Source organism: Pristiophorus japonicus, chromosome 6 (assembly GCF_044704955.1).
Source record: "Pristiophorus japonicus isolate sPriJap1 chromosome 6, sPriJap1.hap1, whole genome shotgun sequence".
In the NCBI taxonomy this organism is placed as follows: domain Eukaryota; kingdom Metazoa; phylum Chordata; class Chondrichthyes; family Pristiophoridae; genus Pristiophorus; species Pristiophorus japonicus.
Genome location: NC_091982.1, coordinates 248092060 through 248119440, shown reverse-complemented (window position 1 = coordinate 248119440; position 27381 = coordinate 248092060). Strand labels below are relative to the sequence as shown.

The following is a 27381-nucleotide window of genomic DNA, read 5'->3' as shown; positions in this document are numbered from 1 at the left end:
AGGCAGTCCCTCAGAATCGAGGAAGACTTGCCTCCACTCCTAAAGTGAGTCCTTTGGTGGCTGAACAGTCCAATACGAGAGTCACAGAACCTATCACAGGTGGGACAGACATTAGTCAGAGGAAGGGGAGTGGGGGGTGGGACTGATTTGTCGCACGCTCCTTCCGCTGCCTGCGCCTGACCCCCACACGCTCGCAGAGTTGAGATTCGAAGAGCTCAACGCCCTCCCGGATGCACTTTATCCACTTGGGGCACTCTTCGTCCAGGGACTCCCAGGTGTCACTGGTGATGTCGCACTTTACCAGGGAGGCTTTGAGGGTGTCCTTGTAACATTTCCGCTGTCCACCTTTGGCTCGTTTGCCGTGACGGAGCTCCGCATAGAGCAATTGCTTAGGGAGTCTCGTGTCTGGCATGCGAACTATGTGGCCTGCCCAGCGAAGTTGATCGAGTGTGGTCAATGCTTCAATGCTGGGGATGTTAGCGTGAGCGAGGACACTGATGTTGGTGCACCTGTCCTCCCAGGGGATTCGCAGGATCTTGCGGAGACATCGTTGGTGATATATCTCCAGTGACTTGAGGTGTCTTCTGTACATCGTCCATGTCTCTGATTCATACAGGTGAATAGGTGGAGCCCAAGCACCGATCCTTGCGGCACCCCAGTAGTTACAATCTGTCAACCTGAAAATGACCCACTTATTCCTACTATTTTCTGTCCGTTCATCAATCCTCAATCCATGCGACTCTATCACCCCCATTCCCACGACCCCTAATTTTGTGTAATAACCTCTTGTGTGACATCTTATCGAATGCTTTTTGGAAATCCAAGTACACTACATCCACTGGTTTCCCCTTATCCATCCTGCTCGATACTACCTCAAAAAACTCTAATTTGTCAAACACAATTTTCCTTTCATAAATCTGTGTTGTCTCTGCTGAAACATCATGATTTTCTAAGTTCCCTGTTAGCACATTCCTAATAATAGATTCTAGCATTTTCCCGACGACTGACCTCCCCTACCCTCAGGACATCCAGCACTCTGACCTCTTGGGGACATCCTGTAACCTTCATGAGGAACGGCCAGCATTGTAGTCTTGGAGAGGGTCCAGAGGAGATTTGCCAAAATGGTGTGGTGAGATGAGAGAAACTGTGATTGTTCTGCTTGGAGAAGGGCAGGTTTAATAAATGTATTCAAAGTTAAGAGGGGTTTTGTTAGACAAAATGAGAAACTCCACCGACAGGAGGTTGGTAAACCGAGGACACAAATGTAAGGTAACAGGCGAAAGAACCACAGGGGAGATTGGCAAGAGAATTTATTTTTACGCAACGAGTTGTTGTGATCTGGAATGCACTGCCTGAGAGGGTGGTAGAAGCGGCTTCAGTAGTAATTTAAAAGGGGCATTGGCTCTGTACTTGAAAGGAAAAAAATGCAGGGCCATGGGGAAAGAGCAGGGGGAGTGGAACTACTTGGATAGCTCTTTCGAAGAGCTGGCACAGGCACAGTGGGCCGGATGCTCTCTTTCTGTACTGTGACCCTCCCCCCTCCGTGGACAGCCAGCACCCTTTTCTTGCCCCATGGGGTCCTATGGCACCCCTTGCTCCATTGACTCTACAGCCTGTGACTAAAACTAAAAGCTGCATGGGGTGGTTCAACGTACTCCAGCTGTCCGCTCTGGTTCAAACTGTAATTCTCCCCCTCTGCTTGTGTAATTAAATTCTTGTGCAGAGCCGCTCTCTCAGCAGTTAAAAGCGCAATGTTTAGGTAATGCTGACCAGGGTATTGCAGTATCAACATCAATGTTCCTGTTAAGCTGCGTAGTGATCTGGAGGTCCCGCACAGACCGCTCAACAGCGTCATAATTTGAATGAGCTGCGTGCCCAAAGAGAAAATTAGCGGTAATATTGATCAACATTGAAATCAATTCCAAGGCAGATTTTAAAACCTGTCCACGGGTTGAAGAGTCCATTGGATTTATATTTCAACCAATGTTGGAACCAAGCAGTGCGAGACTATTCGCTCTAAGAATTCACACATTAGTATCTTATGACGACAATGATAGGGTTGCAGTCTAAATAAGCAGAACCAATTTTTTTTTTCTTGCTCCTTCACCGCCCGCCCCCCCCCAATATTACATAAAGCTTGACCTTATATATCAGCTTGGCTCAGGTAATAATATCCTTTGCCTCTGAATTAGGATTTTTATCCGTTCATGCAGCACTTAAGTCTATGAGCACACAATCCAGGTTGACTCACCGAGGGAGTGCTGCATTATTGGTTGCCTGCGATGTTAAACCGAAGCATTGTCTGCCTGTCCAGCTGCAAGTAAAAAAAAAACGCAAGGCTCAGCATTGCCTGTCCTTCCAACCACGCTTCGTGCTTTAGAACTGCTGGTTAGAGCCATTGTCAATGGTTCAAAAGCAGTGTGATGTTTCAATGAAATAACATGTCATATAAATGCAAGTTTTTAAAAAAAAAACTTACTACTGGAAATACATTGTCTTACCAGCATTTGAGGAGACAGGTTGAAACATTGGCCAATCGTCCCTTTGTGTTTAAAACATTAAACTATCTTCTTCTTTCAAATGCTGGCAGAGCCACTGTGTGTTTACATAGAAGCTCTGTTTCTAATTTAAAATTGAGTGTTCCTTTTTTTAATCTCAATTAAAATTATAATCTAAAGCCAGATTTGTGTGTGTGTTTTTGTTCCCCCTGCCCTGCTGTACTCCCAAGTTTCTACTCCACCATTGACTGCATGAACATCAAGTGCTCCCCACAGCACGTTCATGATGTTGCTGGAGTGGAATATTGCCACGTGGTGATATCGGATGTCCTTTACCAATCTGCCTGTTTTACTAATTAGGGGCTCATGCTTTCAAAGCTGTCCTAATGGGTAAAATCATTGTCTAATGTGCCATAAAGCCGTACAGAAAGAAAGAACTTGCATTTCTGTAGCGCCTTTCACGGCCTTGGGACAACCCAAAGCGTTTTACAGTCAACAATGTAGTTTTGATGTAAAAATAGAAAATGCTGGAAACACTTAGCAGTTCAGAGAGAGAAAAACAAAAGTTGACATTTCATTAAAGATTTTTGACCTTCAGAACTGGAAAAAATTAGAGATCTTTAACTTTTCCTAGTTCTGACAAAAGGTCATTGACCTGAAACGTTTTTATTTCAGATTTTCAGCAGCTGCAGTATTTTGCTCAAGTACTTTTGGCATGTAGTCATTGTTGTAGGAAGCCAGGTGGTCCTGGACTCTATTCCCAGTCTCCACTGAGCTGGCTGATCTCACTCGGATGGGAGTGGGAGGCACTGGGTGGGCACGAAAGGGGAAGGAAGGAAGGAAGGGAAGAGGAATCACTGACCTGAGCAGTATATTTGTGCGCTGCCAGCTGAGAACTGTCGACTTCAGCTGTGATCCTTGTTGGTCAGCGCCCATGGGACGAATGGCGAGGTGGTGCTAGACTCTACCCTAGTGAGTGTCTGTGCCTTTAGGCTGGTGTGGAGCAGGGGTGCGATCCATAAATGTGGTAGGGCAGCCACCGGATAAGCTGAGTAAGTATGGCCCCATTCAAAGAAGTTTTCTGGTTTCTGCTGAGTTGGACAATTCTGCGTCAAAATATAATGATGCATGTGCTGCCTCACTCCATGGAAGTTGGGAGCACTCTGAGCCAGTAGTTGTAGGTTCAAGTCCCACTCCAGAGATTTGAGCACAAAATCTAGGCTGATACCCGTGCAGTATTGGGGAGTGCTGCACTGCTTGAGGTGCCGTCCTTCAGATGAAATGTTAAACCGAGGCACCATTTGCCCCACCGCCTCGTGTGGATGTTAAAGATCCCATGACACTGTTCAAAGTAGAGCTGTGGCATTTTCCCTGGTGTCCTGGCCAATATTTGTCCCTCAATCAACATCACTGAAACAGATTATCTAGTCATTATCACATTGTTTGTGGGAGCTTGCTGTGCGCAGATTGGCTGCCACGTTTCGTACATTACAACAGTGAAAAAAAAAAATACGTCATTGGCTGTAAAGCGCTTTGCGACGGCCTAAGGTCCCAACAAGTGACAGCAGGGGTTGGATTCTGCTGTTGTTCACATCCCGACTGAATCATGTTCATTCTGTTAGTTGGCGTTAGTTTCTGTTGATGATAACCCTTCAACTAGCTTGGAGTTTAATGTTTTGATATTTCAAATAACTGTGTTGATATTTGATGTCTCCAAGATAAGAGGAGACTAATTGATGTCCTGTTACTGACTGCTCCATTTTTGATCGGGGCCCAGAAGAGGTGAGGGCCCAGGGGCAGCACAGGCCAGCCAGCACTGTGATCAATGGATAGTAGGAGCATGTGTGTGCACAAGGTCCATGCAGCAGAGCTTGGTCTCATAGAAACTACGTGCAGGAGTAGGCCACTCGCCCCTTCGAGCCTGCACCACCATTCAATAAGATCATGGCTGATCATTCACCTCAGTACCCTTTTCCCACTTTCTTTCCATACCCCTTGATCTCTTTAGCCGAAAGTGTCATATCTAACTCCCTCTTGAATATATCTAACGAACTGGCATCGACAACTCTCTGCGGTAGGGAATTCCACAGGTTAACAACTCTGAGTGAAGAAGTTTCTCCTCATCTCGGTCCTAAATGGCTTACCCCTTATCCTTAGACTATGACCCCTGGTTCTGGACTTCCCCAACATCGGGAATATTCTTCCTGCATCTAACCTGTCCAGTCCCATCAGAATTTTAGATGTTTCTATGAGCTCCCCTCTCATTCTTCTGAACTCCAGTGAATACAGGCCCAGTCGATCAGTCTCTCCTCATATGTCAGTCTTCCCATGTCTGGTGAACCTTCGCTGCACTCCCTCAGTAGCAAGAATGTCCTTCCTCAGATTAGGAGACCAAAACTGAACACAATGGCCCCAAGTTTCCACATGATTTGCTCCTGATTTTTAGGAGCAACTGGTGTAGAATGGAATATCTTAGAAATTGGAATTCTCGTCATTTAATTTGCTCCAGTTCTAGTCAGTTAGAACAGTTTCACTTTGGAACAGAATTTTTTTTTTCAAAAGGGGGCGTGTCCGGCCACTTATGCCTGTTTTCAAAGTTTCGTCAGTGAAAACTTACTCCAAACTAACTTAGAATGGAGTAAGTGAAGATTTTTGTACGCTTGAAAAAACCTTGTCTACACTTTAGAAAATCAGGCGTAGGGAATGGTGGGGGGGATGTTTAAAGGGAAGTTTACAAACATTAAACACTTCAGTTTTACAAATAAGGAGCCATCATCAATAATAAATGATAAATACATCAATAAATCAACCAATAAATCAATCAAAAAAAATTAATAAGAAATAATTTTTAAAAAATCAATAAATAAAACATTTTCTACTTACCGACTGCAGCATCGGGAACCCTCCAACAGCGTGCTGGGATGCCCCCCTCAGTGTGTCTCTGTCAGTGTCTCTATCTGTCTGTCTGTGTGTCTCTCATTCTCTGTCTCAGTGTCTGTGTTTCTGACAGCGAGGAGTGAGGGAGGGATGGGGGAGAAAGGAGATTGGGGGAGGGATGGGGGAGAAAGGAGATTGGGGGAGGGATGGGGGAGAAAGGAGATTGGGGGAGGGATGGGGGAGAAAGGAGATTGGGGGAGGGATGGGGAGAAAGGAGATTGGGGGAGGGATGGGGGAGAAAGGAGATTGGGGGAGGGATGGGGGAGAAAGGAGATTGGGGGAGGGATGGGGAGAAAGGAGATTGGGGGAGGGATGGGGAGAAAGGAGATTGGGGGAGGGATGGGGGAGAAAGGAGATTGGGGGAGGGATGGGGGAGAAAGGAGATTGGGGGAGGGATGGGGGAGAAAGGAGATTGTGGGGAGGGATGGGGAGAAAGGAGATTGTGGGGGGGGGGGGAGAGGAGATTGTGGGGGGGGGGGGGAGAGGAGATTGTGGGGGGGGGAGAGGAGATTGTGGGGGGGGGGGGGAGAGGAGATTGTGGGGGGGGGAGAGGAGATTGTGGGGGGGGGCGGGAGAGGAGATTGTGGGGGGGGGCGGGAGAGGAGATTGTGGGGGGGGGCGGGAGAGGAGATTGTGGGGGGGGCGGGAGAGGAGATTGTGGGGGGGGGGGAAGAGAGGAGATTGTGGGGGGGGGGAAGAGAGGAGATTGTGGGGGGGGGGAAGAGAGGAGATTGTGGGGGGGGGGAAGAGAGGAGATTGTGGGGGGGGGAGAGAGGAAATTGTGGGGGGGGGAGAGAGGAGATTGTGGGGGGGGGGGAGAGGAGATTGTGGGGGGGGGGAGAGGAGATTGTGGGGGGGGGGGAGAGGAGATTGTGGGGGGGGGGGAGAGGAGATTGTGGGGGGGGGGAGGGGAGAGAGGAGATTGTGGGGGGGAGGGGAGATTGTGGGGGGGAGGGGAGAGGAGATTGTGGGGGGGGGGGAGAGGAGATTGTGGGGGGGAGGGGAGAGAGGAGATTGTGGGGGGGGGTGGGGAGAGGAGATTGTGGGGGGGGGTGGGGAGAGGAGATTGTGGGGGGGGGGGAAAGAGGAGATTGTGGGGGGGGGGGGGAAAGAGGAGATTGTGGGGGGGGGGGGGAAAGAGGAGATTGTGGGGGGGGGGGGAAAGAGGAGATTGTGGGGGGGGGGGGAAAGAGGAGATTGTGGGGGGGGGCGGAGGAGGAGAAGGGGGAGGGAGGCTGAACGAGCCGGGCCCGAGACTTCGGGTAGGGCCCGTCCCCAGCACCAGATTTACAGGTAGGTGGCGTTGGGTCGGGTCGGGGGAGGGGTGGTGGGAGGGTGGGAGAGGGAGGTCAGATCAGATCCAGTCTGGGGAGATAGCGGGTGTCGGGTCGGGTCCGGTCCGGGGGCGGGGGGCGGGGGGGATAGCGGGTGTCTGGTCCCGTCTGGGGGCGGGGGGAGGAGCCTTATTCACACAACCCCAGTGAGGCCATTCGACAGGGCTAGGGGCTGCGTGCTTCGGGCCCCTCCCACACAGTTTCGGGCGCCTAGAGCTACTGCATTTGCACGCCCACTGTAGCGCGCATGTGCAGAGGTCCCGGCACTGTTTTCGGCGCAGGGAACTGGCTTCGCCCCCTACAGCTCCTGCTGCGCTGCGCCGAGGGCCAGAGGACCTGCACAGGGAGTTGGAAAATCTGGAGGGTTTTTTTAGGCGCACTTTGTGGTGCGAAAAACGGGCGTCCAGGTCGGGACTGCGCCGTTCTAGGAACACCCATGTCTCGTTGCACCTCTCTTCCTAATCTGTCGCCATTCAAATAATATTCTGCCTTCCTGTTTTTTCCACCAAAGTGGATTTATCCACATTATACTGCATCTGCCATGCATTTGCCCACTCACCTAGCCTGTCCAGGTTACCCTGCAGCCTCTTAGCATCCTCCTCACAGCTCACACCACCACCCAGCTTATTGTCATCTGCAAACTTGGAGATATATTACACTCAATTCCTTCATCTAAATCATTGTATATTGTAAATAGCTGGGGTCCCAGCACTGAACCCTGTGGCACCCCACTAGTCACTGCCTGCCATTCTGAAAAGGATCTGTTTATTCCCGACTCTGCTTCCTGTCTGCCAACCATTTCTCTATCCACGTCAGTACATTACCCTTACTACCATGTGCCTTAATTATGCACACTAATCTCTTGTGTGGGACCTTGTCAAAAGCCTTTTGAAAGTCCAAATACATCACATCTACTGGTTGTCCCTTAGCCACTCGACTAGTTACATCCTCAAAAAACTCTCAAGATTTGTCGAGCATGATTTCCCTTTCATAAATCCATGCTGACTTGGACTGATCCTGTCACTGCTTTCCAAATGTGCTGCTATTACATCTTTAATCATTGACTCCAGCATTTTTCCCACCACCGATGTCTGGCTAACCGGTCTATAATTCTCTGTTTTCTTCCTTTTTTAAAAAGTGGGGTTACATTAGCTACCCAACAATCCATATGAACTGATCCAGATTCTATGGAATGTTGGAAAGTGACTACCAATGCATCCACTATTTCTAGGGCAACTTAGTCTGCATCCCAGAGTACTTATCGGGCCCTGGGGATTTATCGGCCTTCAGTCCCTTCAATTTCCCGAACACCATTTCCTGACTAATAAGGGTTTCCCTCAGTTCCCCCTTCTCGCTAGACCCTCAGTCTCCTAGTATTTTCGGGAGGTTATTCGTGTCTTCCTTAGTGAAGACCGAACCAAAGTATTTGTTCATTTGGTCTGCCATTTCCTTATTCCCCATTATGAATTCACCTGATTCTGACTGCAAGTCTTCACTAATCTTTTTCTCTTCACATATCTATAGAAGCTTTTGCAGTCAGTTTTTATGTTCCGTGCAAGCTTACTCTCATACTCTATTTTCCCCCTCCTAATTAAACACTTAGTCCTCCTCTGCTGACTTCTAAATTTCTCCCAGTCCTCTGCTTTGCTTTTTCTGGCCAATTTATATGCCTCTTCCTTGGATTTAACACATTCCCTAATTTCCCTTGTTAGCCACGGTTGAGCCACCTTCTCTTTTTTTATTTTTACGCCACACAGGGATATACAATTGTTGTAGTTCATCCATGTGATCTTTAAATGTCTGCCATTGCCAATCCACCGTCAACCCTTTAAGTATCGTTTTGTCAGTCTATCCTAGCCAATTCACATCTCATACCGTCAAAGTTTTCTTTCTTTAAGTTCAGGACCCTAATCTCTGAATTAACTGTATCACTCTCCATCTTAATGAAGAATTCTGCCATATTATGGTCACTCTTCCCCAAGGGACCTCGCACAACCAGATTGCTAATTAATCCTCTCTTGTTACACAAGACCCAGTCTAGGATGGCCTGCTCTCTAGTTGGTTCCTCGACATATTGGTCAAGAAAACCATCCCTTATACACTCCAGGAACAACTCCTCCACAGTATTGCTACCAGTTTGGTTAGCCCAATCAATATGTAGATTAAAGTCACCCATGATAACTGCTGTACCCTTATTGCTCGCATCCCTAATTTCCTGTTTGATGCCATCCCCAACCTCCCTACTACTGTTCGGTGGTCTGTACACAACTCCCACTAACGTTTTCTGCCCTTTGGTGTTTTGCAGCTCTACCCATATAGATTCCACATCATCCACGCTAATGTCCTTCCTTACTGTTGTGTTAATCTCCTCTTTAACCAGTAACGCTACCCCACCTCCTTTTCCTTCCTGTCTATCCTTCCTGAATGTCGAATACCCTTGGATGTTGAGTTCCCAGCCTTGATTACCCTGGAGTCATGTCTCCGTAATCCCAATTACATCATATCCGTTAACAGCTATTTGCGCAGTTAATTCATCCATCTTATTACGAATGCTTCTCACATTGAGACTCCGAGCCTTCAGGCTTGTTTTTTTAACACTCTTTGTCCTTTTAGAATTATGTGGTAATGTGGCCCTTTTTGATTTTTGCCCTTGATTTCTCTGCTCTCCATTCTTTTTCTCCTTCCTACACTTTGCTTCTGCCCCCTTTTTACTTTCCTCTGCCTCCCTGCATTGATTCCCATCCCCCTGCCATTTTAGTTTAAACCCTTCCCAACAGCACTAGCAAACACTCCGCCTAGGACATCGGTTCCAGTTCTGCCCAGGTGTAAACCGTCCAATTTGTACTGGTCCCACCTCCCCCAGAACCGGTTCCAATGTCCCAGGAATTTGAAACCCTCCCCCTTGCACCATTCCTCAAGCCACTTATTCATCTGAGCTGTCCTGCGATTCCTGCTCTGACTAGCACGTGGCACTGGTAGCAATCCTGAGATTACTACCTTTTGAGGTCCTACTTTTTAATTTAACTCCTATACTCATTTCATTAAATTCTAAGCTTAAGGGCTTGCTCACCTCTTAAATGAAAGTCTGTGTCATGTTATTGGTGAGTTTTATTATAACCTTAAATGCATCTATACTATTTGTCTCAACTACTCCTTGTGTTCGTGAGTTCCACATTCTAACCTCTCTCTGGGTAAAGAAGTTTCTCCTGAATTCCCTATTGGATTTCTTCAGAACTATCTTGTATTTATGGCCCATAGTTCTGGTCTTGCTCACAAATTGAAATATCTTTTCTCTGTCTACCGAATCAAACCTTTCAGAATGTTAAAGACCTCTATCAGGTTACCCCTCCGCCTTCTCTTTACTAGACAGAAGACCCCCAGCCTGTTCTCAGTCCTGTTATCATTCAAGTAAATCTGTTTTGCACCTACTCGAATGCCTGTCCTTTTTTTAATAATACGGAGACCAGAACTGTGCACAGTACTCAGTGTGGCCGAACCAAGGTTCTGTGCAAGTTTAACACAATTTCTCTGCTTTTCAATTGTATCGTTCTAGAAATGAACCCAGTGCTTTGGCTGTGTTTTTTATATGGCCTTATAAATCTGCATCACTAATATAGAAACATAGAAAATAGGTGCAGGAGTAGGCCATTCGGCCCTTCGAGCCTGCACCACCATTCAATGAGTTCACAGCTGAACATGCAACTTCAGTACCCCATTCCTGCTTTCTCGCCATACCCATTGATCCCCCTAGTAGTAAGGAGTACATCTAACTCCTTTTTGAATATATTTAGTGAATTGGCCTCAACAACCTTCTGTGGTAGAGAATTCCACAGGTTCACCACTCTCTGGGTGAAGAAGTTTCTCCTCATCTCGGTCCTAAATGGCTAACCCCTTATCCTTGGCCTGTGACCCCTGGTTCTGGACTTCCCCAACATTGGGAACATTCTTCCTGCATCTAACCTGTCTAAACCTGTCAGAATTTTAAATGTTTCTATGAGATCCCCTCTCATTCTTCTGAACTCCAGTGAATACAAGCCCAGTTGATCCAGTCTTTCTTGATATGTCAATCCTGCCATCCCGGGAATCAGTCTGGTGAACCTTCGCTGCACTCCCTCAATAGCAAGAATGTCCTTCCTCAAGTTAGGAGACCAAAACTGTACACAATACTCCAGGTGTGGCCTCACCAAGGCCCTGTACAACTGTAGCAACACCTCCCTGCCCCTGTACTCAAATCCCCTCGCTATGAAGGCCAACATGCCATTTGCTTTCTTAACCGCCTGCTGTACCTGCATGCCAACCTTCAATGACTGATATACCATGACACCCAGGTCTCGTTGCACCTCCCCTTTTCCTAATCTGTCACCATTCAGATAATAGTCTGTCTCTCTCTTTTTACCATCAAAGTGGATACCCTCACATTTATCCACATTATACTTCCTCTGCCATGCATTTGCCCACTCACCTAACCTATCCAAGTCATTCTGCAGTCTCATAGCATCCTCCTCGCAGCTCACACTTCCACCCAACTTAGTGTCATCCGCAAATTTGGAGATACTACATTTAATCCCCTCGTCTAAATCATTAATGTACAATGTAAACAGCTGGGGCCCCAGCACAGAACCTTGCGGTACCCCACTAGTCACTGCCTGCCATTCTGAAAAGTACCCATTTGCTCCTACTCTTTGCTTCCTGTCTGCCAAGCAGTTCTCAATCCATGTCAGCACACTACCCCCAATTCCATGTGCTTTAACTTTGCACATTAATCTCTTGTGTGGGACCTTGTCGAAAGCCTTCTGAAAGTCCAAATATACCACATCAACTGGTTCTCCCTTGTCCACTCTACTGGAAACATCCTCAAAAAATTCCGGAAGATTTGTCAAGCATGATTTCCCTTTCACAAATCCATGCTGACTTGGGCCTATCATGTCCACTCTTTCCAAATGCGCTGCTATGACATCCTTAATAATTGATTCCATCATTTTACCCACTACTGAGGTCAGGCTGACCGGTCTATAATTCCCTATTTTCTCTCTCCCTCCTTTTTTAAAAAGTGGGGTTACATTGGCTACCATCCACTCCATAGGAACTGATCCAGAGTCTATGGAATGTTGGAAAATGACTGTCAATGCATCCGCTATTTCCAAGACCACCTCCTTAAGTACTCTGGGATGCAGACCATCAGGCCCTGGAGATTTATCGGCCTTCAATCCCATCAATTTCACCAACACAATTTCCTGAATAATAAGGATTTCCCTCAGTTCCTCCTCCTTACTAGACCCTCTGACCCCTTTTATATGTGGAAGGTTGTTAGTGTCCTCCTTAGTGAATACCGAACCAAAGTACTTGTTCAATTGGTCTGCTATATCTTTGTTCCCTGTTATGACTTCCCCTGATTCTGACTGCAGAGGACCTACGTTTGTCTTTACTAACCTTTTTCTCTTTACATATCTATAGAAGCTTTTGCAGTCCGTTTTAATGTTCTCTGCAAGCTTCCTCTCGTACTCTCTTTTCCCTGCCCTAATCAAACTCTTTGTCCTCCAGTGGTGAGTTCTAAATTTCTCCCAGTCCCCGGGTTCACTTCTATTTCTGGCCAATTTGTATGCCACTTCCTTGGCTTTAATACTATCCCTGATTTCCCTTGATAGCCACGGTTGAGCCACCTTCCCTTTTTTATTTTTACGCCAGACAGGGATGTACAATTGTTGTAGTTCATCCATGCGGTCTCTAAATGTCTGCCATTGCCCATCCACTGTCAACCCCTTAAGTATCATTCGCCAATCTATCCCAGCTAATTCACGCCTCATACCTTCAAAGTTACCCTTCTTTAAGTTCTGGACCATGGTCTCTGAATTAGCTGTTTCATTCTCCATCCTAATGTAGAATTTCACCATGTTATGGTCACTCTTTCCCAAGGGGCCTCGCACAACGAGATTGCTAATTAATCCTCTCTCATTACACAACACCCAGTCTAAGATGGCCTCCCCCCTAGTTGGTTCCTCAACATATTGGTCTAGAAAACTATCCCTTATGCACTCCAGGAAATCATCCTCTACTGTATTGCTTCCAGTTTGGTTAGCCCCATCTATATGCATATTAAAGTCACCCATGATAACTGCTGCTCCTTTATTGCATGCACCCCTAATTCCTTGTTTGAAGCCCTCCCCAACATCACTGCCACTGTTTGGAGGTCTGTATACAACTCCCACTAACGTTTTTTGCCCTTTGGTGTTCTGCAGCTCTACCCTTACTTTTAGTGAGTTGTGTATTTGCTCCCAGATCCTTCTGTTCCTCTACCCCAAAAAGACAGTTATTTTCTTGGACTATGTGGCCTCCTTATTCTTCTGACCAAAATGTGTAACCTCACACTTGTCTATGTTTGAAATTGTGCTTCTGATTCCCGAGTCCAAATCGTTTATGTAAATGATGAGCAACGGTGGTCCCAGCACCGATCCTGTGGAACATCATTTCCACCATTTGCCAATCTGAGTAACTACCTTTAACCCCTACTCTCTGTTTTCTGTTGTAGTCAGCTTGCTATCCAATCTGCTACCTTGTCCCTTGACTCCACATGTTCTGACCTTGCCCATAAGTCTACAATACGTTATTATTGAAGGCTTTTTGGAAATCCAAAATATTACGTCTACTGCATTACCTTCTTTGCAATACTCCTGCTAAATGTCAGCTGTGGCTCACTGGGTACACTCGTCTGAGTCAGAAGTTTGTGGGTTCAAGTCCCACTCCAGGAACTTGAGCGCACAAACCTAGGCTGACACTCCAGTGCAGTGATGAGAGAGTGTTGTACTGTTGGAGGTGCCGTCTTTCGGATGAGCGGTTAAACCGAGGCTCTGTATGCCCCCTCAGGTGGACGTAAAAGATCCCATAGCACTATGTCAAAGAAAAGCAGGGGAGTTATCCCCCGGTGTCCTGGCCAAGCAACATAACACAGAAAAACAGATTATCTGGTCATTGTCACATTGCTGTTTGTGGGAGTTGCTGTGCGCAAATTGGCATTTCCCACATTACAACAGTGACTGCACTCCTGTAAAGCGCTTTGAGATGTCTGGTGGTCGAGAAAGGCGCTATATAAATGCAAGTCTTTCTTTCTAAGGTGCGCGCGACCATGCAGTGATCGGAAAGGCCTCGCGGAGGCCGCTCACCGGCTTTTACATTGTAAATTCCGCGCATGCGCCAAAATCTAAATCACAATAAAAGATGTAAGCTGCACAGAACAAAGTGCAGCTTACAGGGAACATTGCTTACCTACTCTTCCTATCACTTCAAAGAATTCAATGAGGTAGGTCAAGCATGATCTTCCTTTTTTTTGGAGTCCGAGCTGACTCTTTAGAAAAACATCTAGAAACTGAAAATATATTCACCTGTGAGTAAGCATTCCCATTATCCTCCCTACCACTGACGTTAAATTAATTGGTCTATAGTTCCCTGGATTTGTATTCTCTCCCTTTATTATACAAATACTGAACTTTATTATTTTTCCATATTAAACTTGCAGGCAGTGAAATTTATCTTGGGCACAAAATGGGCGATAGTGCACCGGCAACGTGACTTACACTTCTGATTTCCCTTTCCATTGAATTCAGTGGAGAAGAAAATCGAGCAGGCTGCCGATTTGGTACCGCCAATGTTCCTGTTGAGCTGCGCGGCCATGCTGCGCTATGGAGGTCCCACGCAGTCCACTTGCTGGCTTCACAGTAGGGGGAAAAACACACATGCGCAGGAATTTGAATGGGCCGCACACCCAAAACCGCTTAAGTTCAATTTTGCCCCACAATCTTTAAGAAACTTATCGTAACTGTATTTGAGTAAATAAATCTGGTGCACTTTCCTGGTAACTTACCAGCAAGAAAGTTTTGAAATATAAATACTGAATCACAGTTTCTTTGATTTTCTTTTTGTTTCGGTTTCTTCCTTCCCATTTCTGTTCTGTATCATCTGTTGTTTCTCATGTTTTATCTTTTATTTTCTCCCTGAAGAGAGGAACGGAAAGCCACACAGTCAATGTTCTGATATCGGTATGTTACTTAAGTGTTTGGCTGGTTGTGGGGAGAGGTAAAAAGCAAAAAGACTTGCATTTATATAGCGCCTTTCATGCCCAACGGAAGTCTCAAACCGCTTTGCAGCCAATAAAGTACTTTTTGAAGTGTGGTCACTGTTGTAATGTAGGAAACGCAGCAGCCAATTTGCCCACAGCAAGCTCCGACAAGCAGCAATGTGATCAAGACCAGATAATCAGTTTATAGGTGATGTTGGTTTAGGGATAAATATCGGCCCAGGACACCGGGGAGAACCAGTGCCGTAGGATCTTTTACATCCACCTGAGAGAGCAGATGCATGTAAAAGATCCTCGGTTTGACGTCTCACCTCCGACAGTGCAGCGGGGCCCCTCAGTACTGCACTGGAAGTGTCAGCCTAGATTGCAATGAATTGCTTTTGAAATAACTGAGTGGGGCATATGCAAACATGGCTGCTATTCCACACCTAGCAGTGTTCCACCATCAATCACGAGATGAATGATCAGTTAACTTATATTTTTGGTGATACTGGTTGAGGGAAGAAGGTTGTCTAGGGCACTAAAAGAGAAAGAAAGAACTTGCATTTATGTAACTCCTTTCACAACCTTAGGATGTCCCAAAATGAAATACTTATTATTTGATGTACTTATTTTCACTTCTAATGTAGGAATTGCGGCAACCAATTTCCACACAGCAAGCTCCCACAAATTAGAATGAGATAATAATCTAATGATCTGTTTTTAGTTGAGTGATGTTTGTTGGTTCAGGGATTGGCCAGGACACCGGGGAGAATGCCCCTGCTCCTCTTCGAATAATGTCGTGGGATCTTTTACGTCCACCTGAGATTGTAGACGGGGCCTCGGTTTATTGTCTCATTGAAAAGGCGGCAAGTCCGACAGGGCAGCGCCCCCTCGCTGCTGCACCTGAAGCCGACCTGTGCAAACCGACTTTTCAGAGCTGCCTGACAGAAGGACATCGGCTTTGCTTGTAAACTATTCAGGAGAAATCTTTTTACCCAGAGTATGATTAGAATATGGAACTCGCTACCTACCGAAAGGTACAGTTGAGGCGACTCGCATAGATTAATTTAAGGGGAAGCTAGATAAGTACACTGAGGAGAGAGGGATAGAAAGATATGGTGAGCTAATGCCCAGTGGAAGGAGGCTCCTTTGAAGCAGAAACACCCGCACAGACCAGTTGGGCCAAGTGGCCTGTTTCTGTGCTGTAAGTTCTGTGTAATGCTGTGTACGTCCATGCCAGTTTGTAATAGCGAATGCAGAATTGGACAACTGCTGCCCAGATGTAGGGTGCCTGCATTCCTCCCATTTCTACAGAACCCCTTCACAGTCTTAATAAAACCCAATGGAAATGTGGAAGTTCCTACGGTGCGACCTTCTGTATTAACGGAGCAATGCAGCTGTTGTATTATCAATTAATGTGTGGGCTTAACCTTCAGTTTACTTCTGCAGCTGGCTAGCCTGCCCTTGACTGACTAGTGTGTGTGTGCGCATTCTTGGCTAATAGCTCTGCACTCATTACATTTTGTTGGCTGTTTGCAGAGGATGGGGCGTTAAAGGCAAAGATCAATGAGGAAAAAGCGATATTGTAGGAATGCAACAGACGAACCTTGCCTCTTTTTTTCTTTTAGACACGCACACTTTCTCCATGGTCCATCTCCTGATACACACTTTGGACCTAAAGCCTCCATTCTGCAGAACTCCACCAGTATTATGTAAGTAAAAAGCATCTTCTCTCTCTTTTTTTTCCCCCCCTTAAATTTGGTTGAACAGAACTGGGAATAAATGGGTTTCATCTAATGGTTCAGAGTCTGTTTTCTTGCTGGTGAAAGTTAAAGCAACAGTTGGTTGGTGTTATTGTGAGATTTGAAGACATTTTGCATGAGTGTGAAACAGTTCTGAGTGACCAGGAGCAACATATAACAGGTGTTTGATCCAATCGGTCACCCGACCAGCACAGCATTGCGGGAGCACCTTCACCACGCAGACTGCAGCGATTCGAGAAGGCAGGCCCACCACCACCTTCTCGAGGGCATTAGAGAAGGGCAATAAATGCTGACCTTGCCAGCGACGCCTACATCCCGAGAATGAAACTTTAAAAAAAAAAATGGAAAGGTTCTGAGGCCGGTGGATAAATGCACTGAACCAAAGACCGGGAAGTCCCAGATTCAATCCTCTGTCCTGAGGCAGTCTATGTCAGTCGAGGTGGCAGTAGTGAATACAACACTGGCGTCAGTGCCCCTGGGCTAGGGATGGGAAAATCATCCATGGTTCTTGCTCCTTTATCAATTACCAGCAATCCCTGTTGGGAAGTAAATGTGACGAGGTGCAAAAGTTTAGCAGCGAGTGTAGGAGAAACCTCTTTACACACAGTTGTGAGGCTGTGGAATTCACTTCATGATTGAAGCAAAAACTCTGACCATTCAAGATTAGATCAGATTGGCGGATGAAGGGAAAAGGAGTTGAAGGGGGGCACAGGGACGGTAAATGTGATTGGAACGATTTGCTAATGTGGAGGGTAAAAGCTGACGGACTGGTTTGCCCTATTTCTGTACGTGGCTGTAGGGTGAGGAGAAGACCAGGCTGTGATGCATCTGTTCTCGAATAGCCCTCTGGCTCTCATTGTCTGTGCTTGTGTGCAGATAGCTAAGCAAGTTGTGGGAATGCGGCGGTGCTTCTTGAACCATACTCCATTGCCCTCGGGCGAGGGGAAGAAAATAATGTTTGTAAAATCAACAATAAAGGTGACGTGTTGTTTCTCGGTTGCAATGTGCTGGAATATTTTCTCCCATCTCCCTGTGGTGGCATCCTCCCATTAGTTGGTCGAAAGGCATTATTTGTTTATTTCTAATTCTGTTCAGGCACATACAGGATCCGACCAGTCAAAGGGTGACCTGGGACAAGCCACCGACTAACGTGCTGGTCATCAAAAAGGTCAAGGATGAAGCCCTTCTGGAGCCATTCAAAGAGCTGTGTACCTTCCTCGTTGAGGTGAGCCAAGACAGTTAATACTGTGTTGACACTGCTCAGCTAAACTGGAAAATAACCCCGAGCATTTGGACTTAAAATAACCCAAACCATCCTTTGTATAGTGGCGAGCTAGTACAGAACATCGGCCCAGATTTTGCGGTGGTAGTGATGCCGAAACTGTCAGCGTCGCCATCTTTACTCTTCCTGAAAGTGACAGCAACTTCTGGAGTCAGCGCCACTGTTTCCTTAAAGCTGCGCAGCGCTCTGCAGCCCTCGCGCAGCCGGCTCACCAGCTTTTCAGTCGCATGCGTGCTATTTTGAATTTGCCACGTAGCCCCTTAAAGGGGCTGTGCAGCCAAAACAAAAATAACGAAAGGGAAAATTGGTCTTCAAGATACAGGTGGAAATCCAGAAGTGACAGTCATCATTCCTTGTTCCTCCAAGGTTGCGCTGTGTTACTCCCCAGAGCCAGCAGACAATTCAAGTCACAGTTCCTTACACAAACTTCCCTCATTACACTGGAATATTGCTGTTCAAACTTCTGAAAAAGTTAATCCTTGTTGAAAGAAATGCAACTGGGTTTTTGGTAGAGTATAGACTGCTGATCCTCTGGCCCTCAAAAACTAATTTTATATCCGTGGAATGCCAATTTTTTTCCATTAATATAAGAATTACATAGCTTCTAATATTTTTAAAGTTTGTTTGATATTTCATCATCTACCGTGGTTCTATGTGTATGTCCCAATCTTTATTTTGCTCTCTAAAATTTCTGAAGGGTAAATTATAATTGCATTTTTACTTCCTGGTTTGCTGTATGTGAAAATTCTTCAGTGTGATTGGCTGCTTAGCCTGCTTTTTAAAAATTTGTTCGAGATGTGGGCGTCGCTGTCAAGGCCAGCATTTATTACCCATCCCTATTTGCCCTTGAGAAGATGGTGGTGAGCCATCGCCTTGAACCGTTGCAGTCCGTGTGGTGAAGGTGCTCCCACAGTGCTGTTGGGGAGGGAGTTCCAGGAATTTTGACCCAGCGACGATGAAGGAACGGCGATATATTCCCAAGTCAGGATGATATGTGACTTGGAAGGGCACTTGCAGGTGATCTTGTAGATGGTATACACTGCAGCCATAATACGATGGATGGGGTGGCAATCAAGCCGGCTGCTTTGCCCTGGATGGCGTCAAGTTTCTTGAGTGTTGTTGGAGCTGCACTCATCCAGGCAAGTGGAGAGTATTCCATCACACTCCTGACTTGTGCCTTGTAGGTGGTGGTTGATGACCTCACTGTTGCTGTACGCTGGAGATTTGCTTGATTTAGTGGCAGATTCATGCCAGAGAGATCAAAAGCAAAATACTGCGGATGCTGGACTCTGGAATAAAAACAGAAAATGCTGGAAATCTCAGCGGGTCAGGCAGCATCTGCGAAGGGGAAGAAGAGTTAACATTTTGGGTCAATGACCCTTCGTCAGAACTGGAATGTGTTCAGAAAGAACAGATTCTTAACGAGCACTGAAAGAGGGAGGGGAAGAAAGAACAAAAGGGAAGGTCTGATGGGATGGGAGACAGGTGAGATTAGAGAGACAAACTGGATGATGGCCGAAATTCAAATGGTAATGGCAGGAGTTAGAAAGACATTAGTTGAAATAAGATGTGAATGGTGGGAAAATGACCAACTGCCATTTGGCAGAACAGAGACTCCAGGATGGTATGTTGCCTCCCTGGTGCAAGGGTCAAGGATGTCTCGGAGCGGGTGCAGGACATTCTAAAAAGGGAGGGAGATCAGCCAGTTGTCGTGGTGCACATTGGTACCAACGACATAGGTTTTAAAAAAAAGGGATGAGGTCCTATGAAACGAAATTAAGGAGCTAGGAACTAAATTAAAAAGTAGGACCTCAAAAGTAGTAATCTCGGGATTGCTACCAGTGCCACGTGCTAGTCAGAGTAGGAATCGCAGGATAGCGCCGATGAATACGTGGCTTGAGCAGTGGTGCAGCAGGGAGGGATTCAAATTCCTGGGGCATTGGAACCGGTTCTGGGGGAGGTGGGACCAGTACAAACCGGACGGTCTGCACCTGGGCAGAACCGGAACCAATGTCCTAGGGGGAGTGTTTGCTAGTGCTGTTGGAGAGGAGTTAAACTAATATGGCAGGGGGATGGGAACCAATGCAGGGAGACAGAGGGAAACAAAAAGGAGACAAAAGCAAAAGACAGAAAGGACATGAGGAAAAGTGGAGGGCAGACAAACCCAAGGCAAAGAACAAAAAGGGCCACTGTACAGCAAAATTCTAAAAGGACAAAGGGTGTTAAAAAAACAAGCCTGAAGGCGTTGTGTCTTAATGCAAGGAGTATCTGTAATAAGGTGGATGAATTAACTGTGCAAATAGATGTTAACAAATATGATGTGATTGGGATTACAGAGATGTGGCTCCAGGATGATCAGGGCTGGGAACTCAACATCCAGGGGTATTCAACATTCAGGAAGGATAGAATAAAAGGAAAAAGAGGTGGGGTAGCATTGCTGGTTAAGGAGGAGATTAATGCAATAGTTCGGAAGGACATTAGCTTGGATGATGTGGAATCTATATGGGTAGACTGCAGAACACCAAAGGGCAAAAAAAGTTAGTGGGAGTTGTGTACAGACCTCCCAAAGGTAGTAGTGATGTTGGGGAGGGCATCAAACATGAAATTAGGGGTGCATGCAATAAAGGTGCAGCAGTTATAATGGGTGACTTTAATATGCACATAGATGGGGCTAATCAAACTGGAAGCAATACGGTGGAGGAGGATTTCCTGGAGTGCATAAGGGATGGTTTTCTAGACCAATATGTCGAGGAACCAACTAGGGGGGAGGCCATCTTAGATTGGGTGTTGTGTAATGAGAGAGGATTAATTAGCAATCTCGTTGTGCGAGGCCTCTTGGGGAAGAGTGACCATAATATGGTGGAATTCTGCATTAGGATGGAGAATGAAACAGTTAATTCAGAGACCATGGTCCAGAACTTAAAGAAGGCTAACTTTGAAGGTATGAGGCGTGAATTGGCTAGGATAGATTGGCGAATGATACTTAAGGGGTTAACTGTGGATGGGCAATGGCAGACATTTAGAGACCGCATGGATGAACTACAAAAATTGTACATTTCTGTCTGGCGTAAAAATAAAAAAGGGAAGGTGGCTCAACCATGGCTATCAAGGGAAATCAGGGATAGTATTAAAGTCAAGGAAGTGGCATACAAATTGGCCAGAAATAGCAGCGAACCCGGGGACTGGGAGAAATTTAGAACTCAGCAGAGGAGGACAAAGGGTTTGATTAGGGCAGGGAAAATGGAGTACGAGAAGAAGCTTGCAGGGAACATTAAGACGGATTGCAAGAGTTTCTATAGATATGTAAAGTGAAAAAGGTTAGTAAAGACAAACTTAGGTCCCCTGCAGTTAGAATCAGGGGAAGTCATAACGGGGAACAAAGAAATGGCGGACCAATTGAACAAGTACTTTGGTTCGGTATTCACTAAGGAGGACACTAACAACCTTCCGGATATAAAAGGGGTCAGAGGGTCTAGTAAGAAGGAGGAACTGAGGGAAATCCTTATTAGTCGGGAAATTGTGTTGGGGAAATTGATGGGATTGAAGGCCGCTAAATCTCACGGGCCTGATGGACTGCATCCCAGAGTACTTAAGGAGGTGGCCTTGGAAATAGCGGATGCATTTTCCAACATTCCATTGACTCTGGATCAGTTCCTATGGAGTGGAGGGTAGCCAATGTAACCCCACTTTTTAAAAAAGGAGGGAGAGAGAAAACAGGGAATTATAGACCGGTCAGCCTGACATTGGTAGTGGGTAAAATGATGGAATCAATTATTAAGGATGTCCTAGCAGTGCATTTGGAAAGAGGTGACATGATAGGTCCAAGTCAGCATGGATTTGTGAAAGGGAAATCATGCTCGACAAATCTTCTGGAATTTTTTGAGGATGTTTCCAGTAGAGTGGACAAGGGAGAACCAGTTGATGCGGTATATTTGGACTTTCAGAAGGCTTTCGACAAGGTCCCACATAAGAGATTAATGTGCAAAGTTAAAGCACATGGGATTGGGGGTAGTGTGCTGACATGGATTGAGAACTGGTTGTCAGACAGGAAGTAAAGAGTAGGAGTAAATGGGGACTTTTCAGAATGGCAGGCAGTGACTAGTGGGGTACCGCACGGTTCTGTGCTGGGGCCCCAGCTGTTTACACTGTACATTAATGATTTAGACGAGGGGATGAAATGTAGTATCTCCAAATTTGCGGATGACACTAAGTTGGGTGGCAGTGTGAGCTGCGAGGAGGATGCTATGAGGCTGCAGAGCGACTTGGATAGGTTAGGTGAGTGGGCAAATGCATGGCAGATGAAGTATAATGTGGATAAATGTGAGGTTATCCACTTTGATGGTAAAAACAGAGAGACAGACTATTATCTGAATGGTGACAGATTTGGAAAAGGGGAGGTGCAACGAGACCTGGGTGTCATGGTACATCAGTCATTGAAGGTTGGCATGCAGGTACAGCAGGTGGTTAAGAAAGCAAATGGCATGTTGGCTGGCCTTCATAGTGAGGGGATTTGAGTACAGGGGCAGGGAGGTGTTGCTACAGTTGTACAGGGCCTTGGTGAGGCCAGACCTGGAGTATTGTGTACAGTTTTGGTCTCCTAACCTGAGGAAGGACATTCTTACTATTGAGGGAGTGCAGCGAAGGTTCACCAGACTGATTCCCGGGATGGCGGGACTGACCTATCAAGAAAGACTGGATCAACTGGGCTTGTATTCACTGGAGTTCAGAAGAATGAGAGGGGACCTCATAGAAACGTTTAAAATTCTGACGGGGTTAGACAGGTTAGATACAGGAAGAATGTTCCCAATGTTGGGGAAGTCCAGAACCAGGGGACACAGTCTAATGATAAGGGGTAAGCCATTTAGGACTGAGATGAGGAGAAACTTCTTTACCCAGAGAGTGGTGAACCTGTGGAATTCTCTACCACAGAAAGTTGTTGAGGCCAATTCACTAAATATATTCAAAAAGGAGTTAGATGAGGTCCTTACTACTAGGGGGATCAAGGGGTCTGGCGAGAAAGCAGGAATGGGGTACTGAAGTTGCATGTTCAGCCATGAACTCATTGAATGGCGGTGCAGGCTAGAAGGGCCGAATGGCCTACTCCTGCACCTATTTTCTATGTTTCTATTAAGAGATGAGGAGAAAGAAAGAAACAGGCTCTGAGGGGGGTGGGGAAAGGAGCCAAAGATTGGCAGCGGTTACGCCCTGAAATTTTTGAACTCTTATGTTGAGTCCAGAAGGCTGTAAAGTGCCTAAATGAAAGATGAGGTGCTGTTCCTCGAGCTTGCCTTGAGCTTCGTTGCTATAGTGTCGGAGACCAAAGACAAAGAGGTCGGAGTGGGAATGCAGTGGAGAATTAGTGACAGGCGACCGGAAGCTCAGGGTCACACTTGTGGACTGAACAGAGGTGCTCCGCAAAGAGGTCACCCAATCTGCGCTTGGTCTCCCCCGTGTAGAGGAGACCACATCGTGAGCAGCGAATACAGTATACTAAATTGAAAGAAGTAAAAGTAAATTGCTGTTTTACCTGGAATCGCCAGATCTTCCTGGGAAGCATTCTTAAAGGTCAGTGGTGAGTGCCGTTACTTCACCGCTGACTGCAAAGTCTGGCCATTATTTTACTGCCCTGTTTACAGTGCTGGGTCAATACGCAGCACCACTTTTAAATATAACCTCAACTGCAGGGCTAGATATTTTTATCTTATTTTAGTTAATGATACTTTGAATCTAGTCATAGTACATCAAACAATTTAAAAAAAAAACACAGCTGCAGTTCAGATCCCTGTACCAAGCTGATTTCAATATGCTGTCACATTTCACCAACTGTGGGTTTAATAATTCGAGGTGATACGATGCTGTGATTGATTAACTTAACATAAGAAATAGGAGGAGGATTAGGCCATTTGGCCCCTCGAGGCTGCTCCGCCATTCAATGAGATCATGGTTGATCTGATCATGGACTCGGCTCCACTTCCCTGCTCACTCATAACCCTTTACTCCCTTATCGCTCAAAAATCTGTCTATCTCCGCTTTAAATATATTCAGTGATCCAGTCTCCACAGCTCTCTGGGGCAGAGAATTCCATAGATTTACAACCCTCTTGAGAAGCAATTCCTTCTCGTCTCAGTTTTAAATGGGCGGCTCCTTATTCTGAGACTATGTACCTGAAGTGGAAATATCCTCTCTGCATCCACCTTGTCGAGCCCCTTCATTATCTTATGTTTCAATACGATCACATCTCATTCTTCTGAACTCCAATGTGTATAGGCCAATCTACTCAACCTATCTTCATAAGTCAACCCTCTCATCTCCAGAATCAACCGAGTGAGCCTTCTCTGAACAGCCTCCAATGCAAGTATATCCTTCCTTAAATACGGAGACCAAACTGTACGCAGTACTCCAGATGTGCCCTCACCAATACCCTGTACAGTGAAAGCAGGACTTCTCTGCTTTTATACTCTTTCCCCCTGCAATAAAGGCCAACATTCTGTTTGCCTTCCTCATTAGTTGCTATACCTGCATACTAACTCTTTTTGTGTTTCATGCGCAAGGACCCCCAGGTATCTGTACTGCAGGGCTTTGCAATTTTTCTCCATTTAACTTATCATTTGCTTTTCTATTATTTCTGCCAAAGTGGATAACCTCACACTTTTGCCACATCATACTCCATCTGCCAAATTTTTGCCAGCTCACTTAGCCTGTCTATATCCCTTTGCAGATTCTTTGTGTTCTCCTTACAATTTGCTTTCCCACCCATCTTTGTATCATCAGCAAACTTGGCTAAATTACACTTGGTCCCTTCATCAAAGTCATTAATATAGATTGTAAATAGTTGAGGACCCAGCACTGGTCCCTGTAGCACCCCACTAGTCACTGCCAACTGGAAAATGACCCATTTATCCCAACTGTTTTTTGTTAGTTAGCCAATCGTCTATCCATGCTAATATATTACACTCAACCCTGTGAACTTTTATCTTGTGCAGTCACCTCTTATGTGGCACTTTATCGAATGCCTTCTAGAAATCCAAATGCACCACATCCACTGGTTTTCCCCTTATCCCACCCTGCTTGTTACATCCTCAAAGAACTCCAGCAAATTTGTCAAACATGGTTTCCCTTTCATAAAACCATGCTGACTCTGCTTGATTGAATCATGCTTTTCCAACTATCCTGCTACTGCTTCCTTAATAATAGACTCCAGCATTTTCCCAATGACAGATGTTGGGCTAACTGGTCTATAGTTTCCTGCTTTTTGTCTGCCTCCTTTTTTAAATAGGGCGTTACATTTGCGGTTTTCCAATCTGCTGGGACCGTCCCAGAATCCAGGGAATTTTGGTAGATTGCAACCAATGCATCCACTATCTCTGCAGCCACTTCTCTTGAGACTCTAGGATGTAAGGCATCAGGTCCAGGGGACTTGTCTGCCTTTAGTCACATTATTTTACCTAGTACTACTTCATTAGTGATGGTGATTGTATTAAGTTGCTCCCTTCCTATAGCCCCTTGATTATCCACTATTGGGATGTTTTTGGTATCTTCTACCGTGAAGACCGATGCAAAATATTTGTTCAACGTCTCTGCTATTTCCCTGTTCTCCATTATTAATTCCTCAGTCTCATCTGCTAGGGAACCAACATTTACTTTGGCCACTCTTCTTTTTTTTAATGTACCTGTAGAAACTCTTACTATCTGTTTTTATATTTCGTGCTAGCTTAAACTTTAAACTTCGTACCTGACTGACAGTTCCTTGTTGAATTTCAGAGGTCAGATATGCAAAATCGAGGAAGATTTAATTTACATTTTTCCAGGATATAAAAAATACTTCCTCAGCACTGCACTGGGAGTGTCAGCCTAGATTTATGAGCTGAAGTTTCTGGAGTGGGACTTGAACCCACAATCGTCTGACTCAGAGGCGAGAGCATTGTTTGAAATCTCTGACAAGCTGCTGGTCAGTTTTGGTTCCCAGTCTGTGCTGGGCAGAGCTTGGGAACATTGGTCTATTCCTGTTCCTTTCAGCCCATCGAGCCTGTTCTGGCATTCAGTTGGATTATGGCTTGTCTGCACCTTTAACTCCATTTATCCACCTCTTCTCCATATACTTTGAGGCAGATCTCAACCCTTCTGACTGGTTTACAGAAATCTTTATGCACAGCATTCAGTCTCTCTAGTAGTGGAAAGGTTTCTTTCATATTTCCACTTCCTTTGAAGACGATGGCTATTAATTTTGCACTGATTTGCACATTTCCCTCGGGTTCCGTGATGTCTGAAAAGTGACAGGTCTAGGAGTGTGTGAAGTGCTTTCGACTTTGTTCCCTTGTAGTGCTGCCAAAGACAGCAGACAGGAAACTAGAATACTGCATGTCACTGGCACAAATGACGGAATTCTCCAGAGATCTTATTACCAGTCCCTAATGTCTCAAGATCTATCACCATAAGTAGATTGGGTCCCAACAGACACAACAGTGTTGCTATGTTGCTAGCAAGGCTATGCAGAGGAGACTTGATGTGTTTGGAGGAATATAAACTGCTGTGTATGGGTTTAAGTGGCCCATTTGTTCCCCTCCTGCTTCCCATATCTGCTATAGGTTGAGAGTACCATGCAGCATAGTGTTTCTTGATGACATCTGTTCCATTTGTTAGCAGCAAGGGAACTGGGTGAAATTGTTGTTGGTCCTTCAAGTGATGAATAAATAAGGAGAAACTGGAGGGTGGATCAGTAGCCAGAGGGCACTGATTTAAGAAAATTGGCAAAAGAGCCAGAGGTGAGATGGGAAGAATTATTTTACGCAGCGAGTTATGATCTGGAATGCACTGCCCGAAAAGGTGGTGGAAGCAGATGTATTAACTTTCAAAAGGGAATTGGATAAATGCTTGAGAAATTTGCAGGGCTATGGGGAAAGAGCAGGAGTGGAACTGATTGGCTGGAACTTTCAAAGAGTCGGCACAAGCGAAAGACAAAGTCAGAATGTGCAGTCCATATTAGCAGTATTGCCAACTCTCAAATCGGAGTGAAATAGTGCTTCACTCGCGATGGAGCGTCCAAATCTTGGGATAAAAGAAATACAACATTTGCACTGATATCGATAGGGGACAATCCGCTGCATGGTGCATTCTGGGTACAGACCGCCACCATGCGAGCTCCGGTCAGTCAGTTTCACTGATGGGATTGAGAATGGGGGCAGGGAGAAAGTACTTTTGGAGCAGTGCAGGGCGGAAATTTGTAAAATAAACCTAAACCAGAGAACCTGGGGCAAGCTGAGTAATGGAGACCACTATTCAACAATGACATCATCAACCGTTTGTATTTATATAGCGCCTTTAACGTAGTAAAACGTCCCAAGCGCTTCAGTGTTATAAAACAAAATTTGACACGGAGCTACATGAGATTAGGATAGGTGGCCATGAGCTTGATCAAAGAGGTAGGTTTTAAGGAGCATCTTTAAAAGAGGTGGAGAGGTGGAGAGGTGGAGAGGTGGAGAGGTGGAGAGGTGGAGAGGTGGAGAGGTGGAGAGGTGGA

The 27381-nt window shown here is 45.8% G+C and overlaps 1 protein-coding gene and 1 long non-coding RNA gene across 2 annotated transcripts in view; one reads left to right on the top strand and one right to left on the bottom strand.

Annotated features, from left to right (window-relative positions):
• nadkb (NAD kinase b) overlaps positions 1-27381 on the top strand; it is a 68059-nt gene that overhangs the window by 7270 nt on the left and 33408 nt on the right. The window contains exons 3-4 of the mRNA XM_070883807.1: positions 16448-16531; positions 17678-17807. Coding sequence (XP_070739908.1) covers positions 16448-16531; positions 17678-17807 — 214 coding nt within the window. The remainder of the gene's footprint in view (positions 1-16447; positions 16532-17677; positions 17808-27381) is intronic.
• The window catches only part of LOC139266031 (uncharacterized), a 50658-nt gene continuing 25535 nt past the window's right edge, over positions 2259-27381 (bottom strand). Inside the window, exons 3-4 of the long non-coding RNA XR_011593674.1 lie at positions 14625-14754; positions 2259-2314 (exon numbers count right to left, since the gene is read on the bottom strand). This is a non-coding gene — a long non-coding RNA (uncharacterized lncRNA). The remainder of the gene's footprint in view (positions 2315-14624; positions 14755-27381) is intronic.